This window comes from Euphorbia lathyris, chromosome 9 (genome assembly GCF_963576675.1).
Source record: "Euphorbia lathyris chromosome 9, ddEupLath1.1, whole genome shotgun sequence".
Taxonomy (NCBI): Eukaryota; Viridiplantae; Streptophyta; class Magnoliopsida; order Malpighiales; family Euphorbiaceae; genus Euphorbia; species Euphorbia lathyris.
This window is the reverse complement of record NC_088918.1, coordinates 30,986,928-30,995,739: the sequence shown is the minus strand read 5'-3', so window position 1 is coordinate 30,995,739 and position 8,812 is coordinate 30,986,928. Positions and strand designations below refer to the sequence as shown.

Genomic DNA, 8,812 nt, shown 5'->3' with positions numbered 1-8,812 from the left:
CATGTTGTTCCAGTCATAGGAGAGTGCGTATCTGACAACCCTATTTCTTGGGTTGAACCTTTGTTTTATACACGCATTCTTGATAAAACTAAAGCACGAAAATAAGAAAATATGCAACAGATCATACAAAATGAGTTGAAACTAAAACTTTGAAAAAAAGAGTACACATGAACCAAATCTAAACTTGTTTTATACCTTGAATAAACATCCACACACATATACATATATATATATATATATATATATATATATATGTATATATATAATTAACAACAATTCGCATCCTAAAACACAAATTCCTAACCAATTTAAGCACAAACTAATAAAATCAATACATATATAATATACAAATAACTCTCAAGGAGATTTTTACTGCCCATCTAAGGCACATGAAACAAATGAAACCTCATCAAGTGGTCTGACATCAGCCAAAAAACTCTACACAACCCAAAATTTTATGATCATCAATTTCATACAGTGTTGCCTTACTATGTATCTAGATGTCAGACACTTGATGTGGTTTCAATTGTTTTATGTGCCTTGGATGGAAAGTAAATATCTCATTGAGAATTACATTAATGAGTTTCTTATCTCCTTGAACCTTCAGCCTTACACCTCTTGTTTTTCAGCTTGTCATTCTATTAGTTTCTCTTGAAAATTGTATGTTGTAGATGTTATCCACAGAGAAGAAGAACCCAAACCAAAATGGAGGTTTTGAATTTCACAAAGATCAAATTTTAGAAATCTAGAAAAACTGCATTAAACACAACAAAAACTCATTCAATAATCCAGATTTAGAAAAAAAAATTAAGCATATATGTAAAAATGAAAATTATTTCTAAACTTACTCAATTAATAAATAGTTTGCAATGACAATATAAAATGATTATATGAACACGCAACCAGAGAAACAAAAGAAATGGGAGAAAGACAAAGGATCATATGAGAAACACATATTATAAATAGATGGAGTTAACAAATTGGAAAATAAGTTTCACAGATACTTCTTTCAAGGTGAGATTCATAAATGTAGAAGTTGGCTGGAGTCCTTAAAAGAGAGAAATGAATTTTAAGAGGTTCTCAATTTAATCAAAAATCATTTTACCTCGTGATAAATGTGACTTTTTGTAATGGGGCTAAATATAAAACCATTATAAATATCAATCAACTACATGTTTAGAAATGCGTCTACATATGCTCATCATAAAAAATCTAGCCAACTTGATTTACAAGAAATTTGTAATGCTATTTCGTAATGATTGATATAAAAAAATGTTATCGTATTGTTGCGCACATGAGCTCGTTTTTACTAGTGACGATTTTTCAACTAGTGATGCTAGTTGTGTTTTAAGATTAATGATGTTTGGTCATTTTGTTATAATTTGATTTTCATATTCATTCATTCTAGTATAAAGTTTCAGACCCTTTTCATATTCATCTGTATATAGGTGTTATGTTTTTCATATGTACATTTTCACTAGCCAGTTTTATGTAGGCATATAACCTCATTTAGGTCAAGTCTTGTATGTTATATGTCTTTAAATTATGAGCGCATCTTCCATTTGTATATACCTAATTGTAGACCTTGTATATAGCCCTTCAGGCGTATCTATATACATCATTATACCATTTTTACATTGGCATGTGTACATCCATTATACCGTGTACATATACTTTTATATGTATCCTTATGATAGTATCCCTTATTATTTTGTGATTTTTTATGTACACGTTGTTATACCGCTTGTACACTCCAATATGTGTATAAATTCACCGTACCTTATATATATACCCCTAGAAGTATTAATATACATCGGTATACCATCCGTACATTGTCATATGTGTATATTCATCGTACCTTATATATATATATATATATATATATATATATATATATACCCTTCGATGTATATGTATATGTAGGAATAAATGGAGTAAACGGCCCTGACCCATTTACCGGTCCATTTATAGCCCTCCCATAACTTAACCAGCTAGGGTTAGGACAAATGCAAACACTTCCTGCATATGCTGCGTCAATGTGGAACCATATGTTGTACTTGTTCGCGATTTTTCCCAATTCTTTAATCGGATCGATTGCTCCACAAGCAGTAGTTCCAATAGTTCCGCAGAGATACAAAGGCAGGAATCCTGAGGCTATATCATTTTCAATTGCTTCCTCCAGTGTTTGCAGACACAATGAAAATCCATTCTGAGGCTATATCATTTTCAATTGCTTCCTCCAGTGTTTGCGGACACAATGAAAATCCATTCGAAATTGAGGTAGGAAGTGAACGAATGTTGCAGGATGGGATGCCTACTAATTTAGCTCCCTTATGAATGGTAGAATGTGTTTGATCAGAAGTGTAAACCACCAATTTAGTGATATGATCCCATCCGAACACTTTTAAAGCCCTGTCTCTAGCTGCAGCAAGAGTACAGACTGTAACACCCTGATCCAATATCATGTAGATATTGTCCGCTCTGGTCCAATTCCAACACATTGGGCCTCACAGCTTTAAAACACGTCTGCATGTATTGAATTCACATCTTACTAATAAGCCCCAATCACTCCCTCTCCATTTCCGATGTGGGATTCAGTTCATTTCTGCCCCATCGCCATCCCTTAGGGCCGCTCCTTGCTCAGGCCTTCTTACCCCGGCGCCACCCACTCCGGACCGGGTCGTTACAGGCCCACCAGCTTCCGCCTGGTTCGTCCCCGAACCACACATCGTACGTGGAGAGTCGGCTCTGATACCAATTGTAACACTCTGGTCCAATACCATGTAGATATTGTCCGCTCTAGCCCAATTCCAACACATTGGGCCTCACGGCTTTAAAACGCGTCTGCATGTATTGGATTCAGATCTTACTAATAAGCCCCAATCACTCCCTCTCCATTTCCGATGTGGGATTCGGTTCATTCCTGCCCCCATCGCCATCCCTTAGGGCCGCTCCTTGCTCAGGCCTTCTTACCCCGGCGCCACCCACTCCGGACCGGGTCGTTACACAGACAATAGCCTCACATGTAGTTCCATGGAGGACACCGCCTCCATTTCCTGAAAATAGAAATGAAGACGGAAGCTTCAACAAATCTGCCATCCAATCCATGAGACGTGATTCGAGCTCAGTTGCTGCTGGAGATGAAATCCAGTTGAAACCAACAACATTGAATCCTGAACAAAGCATATCTCCGAGAAAACCAGCATTGCTGGCATTTGCTGGAAAGTATCCAAAGAAATTAGGGCTCTGCCAGTGAGTGAGGCCTGGAATTATAGAATCATTGACATCTTTGAGGATATGTTCAATCGATTCAGGATGATATGGTGCAGATAAAGGGATTTTGGAAGAGAGGTATCCTGGTTGAACTTGGCTTTGAACTGGGTATTTTTCAATGTTGTTATAATAATCAGCAATGAAATCAATCACCAACTTTGACTCATGGCATAAGGTGTTAGGGTCCAAGGGGGAGAAGGTGTTTGCAGTTGGAGAGAGGCTACCCATTATTTCAGAATTATTAAGCAGAGAACAGAGATGGAGATCTAGTGAGTTTCATCCTAAGAAGATTATATGATAATGTAATATAAGAAGCAGGTATTTATATATAAAAAAATGAAATGACAATTTCAAGCACATTTAATTCCCATTTAAAGCTTCAAACATTTATAAAAGTAATGTAGCAATGCAGACTGTCCAAGTCATTTATAAAAGCTTTGCAATCTACTTTATTCAAACTACATCCTAATATACATGCTGTGGCCTTCTTCTAATGGCTATTTGTATGTAGGCCGGCGTTCTCGTCCCAAACAATTGTTGCCCTTCATCAGCAATACTTATTTCTTTATATATATATAAAAATTATTTCTCATTCCCTTATCTAAGTCGTTTTAGAAAATGAATTTTTTTTCAAAATAGGAATCGTTTTAGTTTTCTAAAAATATTTAGTTTGGTTTTTTTATAAATATGTTGTAGGAATTAATTAATTGAGTCAGATGGACCAAATTAATACCCGTAATAGGAATGATTAAGTATAGTTCTCTTACGATTAGCTAGGTTTAATCCGAATAAATGGTCTATACATACAATATTAGAGAAAACTTATTTTCTCCCTCACCTCAAGAGCTGTGTGCCTCCATTCCCATCTCTCGATGTCCGTTCTTAATCCGTGGATCAATCACAATACCTTATTGGCTTGATTAGCGTAGCTATTGTGAGATGATTAATATGAGATCCAGTACTCCTTCCGGTCATTATTATACACTACAAGAGGTAACCGTTAAATCTTTATATTTGGGTATTTGAAAGAAGTTACTAAATTCAACCACATTTATTTCAACCTTTAAAATATGAAGTTACTACAAACATTTATAAAAGTACTGCAGTGGTTGCAGACTCTCCAAGTCATTTTGCTTTGCAGTCTATACATGTTGTGCTTCTTCTACTGGCTTAGTTGTCCTTCTTCTAACTGATGACGGGCCTTCTTCTACGGTACAAAAAAAACTTTTAATGAGGTAAAAATTACTATAATTTAAAAGTCAAGTGTCCTCATTAATGAGTTTTCAACGAAAATAATTACCCTCTAAAATTTTATCAGTTGGTCCTCGATTTATTCAAAATGTTGTCATTTGGCCCTTGATCCATCTCAATTGGTGAAATTTCATCCAATTTGAATGGAAACTTATAATAGATTTGTTATTCTATTGACACGTGACGACATTTTGACAATTAGACAAATTTTAGTTTATGGATTTGTTTTTCTTTGTTTTTCTTGTTTTAATCTAATTACTTATTTCTGCATAAGAAAATCTATGTATCAAATAAACTTTAAGACATGCAACGTGTCAAGTCCATATCACCACGTATCAAAGGGATAATGATTTTGTTAAGGCTCCAAGATAGAGTGAAATCTTTCCAATTGGAACAGTTCAGCGGTCAAATGTGACAAAATAATAGATCAATAGTGAAATAATAAAATTTTAAATATATCAAGGGGTAAATAACACTTTACATCAAATTACAAATTATAATTAGTTTTATTAAAAATTTATAAATTAATATAAAGTTTGATAACAAAATAATACTTAGGTTCTAATTTTATATTGTTTCTGAAAGTGTTTTTTTTTTTACAAATAAAGAATGAATAAATTAATGGACCGTTAAACGGCAATATTGTATCACATCAGAAGTAATGAAACTCGGTATAGAATAAAAGAATGTGGGACAAGTGATAAACCGAGCAGCCCGTGCCAATTCATGAGCCAACCCGTTAGCTTGTCGCCTTAACGAGTAAGAGTCATTTTTAGCTAGCAGCTCCCGACACTGTGCAATTAAATGCTCGAACTTCGATTCGTCCGTCGTGTCTGAATTGATAGCGTCAACAACCTGTTTGGCGTCTGATTCAAAGATTACACCCCTATAACTACGACTGTCCAACCATTGCATAGCTGATAGTAGTGCAGCCGCTTCTCGTTCTTTGACCAGAGGGGCGCAGTTCATCCTTTCAATCCGACCACCCACGAAGTTACCATTGGCATCACAAACCGCATCCGCTAGACCTATTGAATCTTACCCTTCAAACGTTGTTGTGTCTGTACAGCATGAGAATATGCCCTCGTCTGGTTTATGCCACAAGTGGCAGGAACGTTGGATGCCTGGAGGACGTATTGTCTGGCGTCTGATCTCTTGAGCCCGAAGCTAGTCCCACCTCAGATTCTCCGTGTCGGATGTGGCCTGCTTCGGCGTCATCACTACATGATCCCATAATTTCCTGTTCCTAGCCCGCTACAAAGACCAAAGCCGTACTAGGAAGCTATCGAAATTATTCACCTGAAAATTCTTGACTAACCTGCAAAACCAATCAGAAATGTTAGATGCGGTGTTTGTCGTTGTCATGATCAGCTCCAACCAACCCGCTAGCTGCCACACTTTCTTTGCATCACGACATTCCAGTAACGGGTGCCACTCATCCTCCCAAGGGGTGTGGCACACCACACAGTTCATGATGATCGGTAATCCTCTCTTCTGAAGGTTTACCTGAGTAGGGACGCGACCTCTGACTAATTGCCACACAAAATATTTCACCTTATGAGGGACATTAGCGGACTACATTAACTTCCATTCACCCTCCATATGGTGACGCTCCCCTCCTTCCATGCTCACTGGTGCCAACATAGTTGGGATGAGTCTAGACACTTGTCATCCCGTTTCAAGCTCTTACTTAAAAAAAAACTGTATATCTCCCCAAGGGGTGAGCCTACCAAATGATATTGTCCTTCTGATTAGCTAGCCTGGGAGGTAATTTAGTCATTTCATGAATATCTCTGGCTACAAACAGTTCCTCCAAAAGTTCGACGTCCCAATCCCGAAAGTTAGGAATAGAAAGGTCACATACCTTAAGATTTTCAAGCCCGTGTATCAGCAGAGTCTGAATTTGACCATTTCCATCATCTCTCAACCATCTGCTATTCCACACACTTACTTGAGTTCTGTCCCTAATTTTCCACCTGACACCTCCCTTAATTACTAGCTTCAAACTCCAAATACTTCGCCAAATAAAACTGGGTGAATGCCCTAAGTCGGCTCCCAAAAGATCCCCTTTATGGTAGTATTTAGCTTTGTAGATTCTGCTGACCAGTGACGAAGGGTTAGAGAACAGGCACCATCCCTGTTTTCCAAGCATAACAAGGTTAAAGGCTGTGAAGTTCCTGAAACTGAGACCTCCAAAGAATTTAGGGGCACATAAGCGATCCCAAGCCATCCAATTTACACTTCTACCTCACAACTTCTTATTACCCCACCAGAAGGAGTTTAACATCCTCTGTAACTCATATGCAGTTGAAACCGACAAAAGGAAAACACTCATACAGTAGATAGGGATAGCCTGACCAGCAGCCCTGATGGGAGTGGCCTTGCCTGCTTTCGATATGCCTCTCCCTTGCCATCTTTGTAACCTGTGCCACATCCTATCTCTAAAATGAGCAACTATAGCTTTCTTCGTTTTTCCCACCAAAGACGATAGTCCTAGATACCTGCTCGTGTTCAGCGGTTTAACCACACCCAAAATACTCAAAATCCCATAGGACAGTTCAGCTGCCATATTTTGACTTCACATGATCCCGGATTTATCAAAATTAATAGCTTGTCCAGAAGCCTTCTCATAAGTGTCCAGTAACTCCTTTAAATTCCTCACCTCAGAGATAGAGGCTTAACAAAATAAGAAGGCATCATCAGCGAATAAGAGGTGTGACACCGATGGAGCTCCTCTACTAACCTGACAGCCATGGATAAATCCCCTACTTTTCGCCTTTTTCAACTGCATAGTTAGCCCCTCCACACAAAAAAGAAAGAGATACGGGGATAGGTGGTCCCCTTGTTGTAGACCTCTCTTCGGAATGATAGGACCAACAAGATTTTCATTTACTTTAACCATGTATTCGACCGAGGATACACACATCATAATTAATATGACCCACCTGCCATCGAACCCCAGCTGAATCATCACAGCTTGAAAGTACTTCCAATCCACTCTGTTGTAGGCTTTGCTCATGTCGACCTTCAGTGCTACATTACCCATCTTCCTGGCACAATTGTTGTTAATGTTATGGATCAATTCGAACACAATCAGAACATTATCCTGGATTGACCTCCCCTTAACAAAAGATGACTGTGACTCAGAGATAATAGAAGAAAGAAGAGGCTTCAACCTGTTTTCTAGCACTTTGGAAAGAATTTTGTACCGGAAATTACAGAGGGCAATTGTGTTGGTCCCTTATAACGTGAAAAGGTTAGTTCCAAGGGGGGGGGGATAGGAACTATTTAAAATTTTGTCCCTTAAGGCTGACTTCTTTTCTTAAGAAAATGTTTACACAGCGGCGCTAAGTAGTTTCAAGACACAAGCTTAGTCAACTTGTGACTAAGTCTGTTTCTTTCCTTGAGTCAGGAGATAGCACTTAGAGTCTATTCCTGAACTCAGCTTCTTAGTGCACTCAACTCAGCGTGAGTTCGTTACTTAGTCAGTTTTATAGCAAGCAATATATAAAGGAGTTTAAGGGTTAGAAATATGTTACTCAGCAGACATATCCTGGTTCGGCCTCTCCGCCTACGTTCAGTCCCCGGAACGCGTTCCGAGCTTTTTGAATTCTTTACTGAGCTCTTTAAAGGTAGAGAACGAAACCTTTTTGATAACTAGTGGAGAATTTCCGATTGTCTTCCGTCCCTGTGGGGGCGTCGTTGGGTTCGACGGGGGGAAGCTCCGATGCTAAAGTCAGTAAGGAAGAACAAGAGAGCAAACTGAATTGACAAAGGGTAAGTAAAAGTGTACCTTGATAGCCTAGGGATGTAGGCTATATATAGCTAGGAAGTCGTAACCTTCAGCAACTAGAAGGTCTCCATTAATGCTCCATTAATGGCGGTTACTGGTTACCTTTAAGCTGGCGGTTACTGGTTACCTTTAACCTGGCGGTTAGCTAATTGATAGCTCATTAATGGTCTTTATGGCCGAGTCGGCGGTTAGCCGTTACTGTGATGAATCAGGTGAAAGAGGAGATTCGCCTCATAGGTTCGCCAGCGGATCTCACTGAGCTGAACCGTGGAGATCCGCCATCCGGTTCTTCTTGCGGCGTTCTCAAGGTGAATATCCCTTTTGGTCATTGGGATAATATTCTGTCAGTAAGATGAATATCCCTTTTCGTATTCTTTGATCCGTCAAGGCGTATGTACGCTCTCCTTGAGAGCTATGGCGGGTCTCCGCTACTCGCTCTCTTCGGGCGTATCTCGTTATGGCGTATCTCGCCATGGTCCACGTGGCGTGGCATAA

At 38.7% G+C, this 8,812-nt stretch overlaps 1 protein-coding gene across 1 annotated transcript; it reads right to left on the bottom strand.

Moving 5' to 3' along the window:
* Positions 1-369: 369 nt before the first annotated feature.
* On the bottom strand, positions 370-3,501 carry LOC136207322 (4-hydroxyphenylacetaldehyde synthase-like). Its single transcript, XM_065998599.1, has 4 exons — positions 3,009-3,501; positions 2,235-2,440; positions 1,958-2,176; positions 370-438 (listed from the first exon to the last, which is right to left on the bottom strand). Exons 1-4 carry the CDS (start codon positions 3,499-3,501, stop codon positions 370-372), a joined length of 987 nt encoding a protein of 328 aa, XP_065854671.1.
* Between the last annotated feature and the right edge of the window lie 5,311 nt (positions 3,502-8,812).

Bases quoted from the DNA above. Each gene is read 5' to 3' on its own strand.
- LOC136207322 (XM_065998599.1), bottom strand. From the start codon at position 3,501: ATGGGTAGCCTCTCTCCAACTGCAAACACCTTCTCCCCCTTGGACCCT. The intron at 2,177-2,234 runs GCAATTGAAAAT...CAAACACTGGAG, and splicing joins GTCCGCAAACACTGGAGGAA to GAAGCAATTGAAAATGATAT. The intron at 439-1,957 runs GTAAATGGGTCA...TGGGTTGTGTAG, and splicing joins GGAGGGCTATAAATGGACCG to AGTTTTTTGGCTGATGTCAG.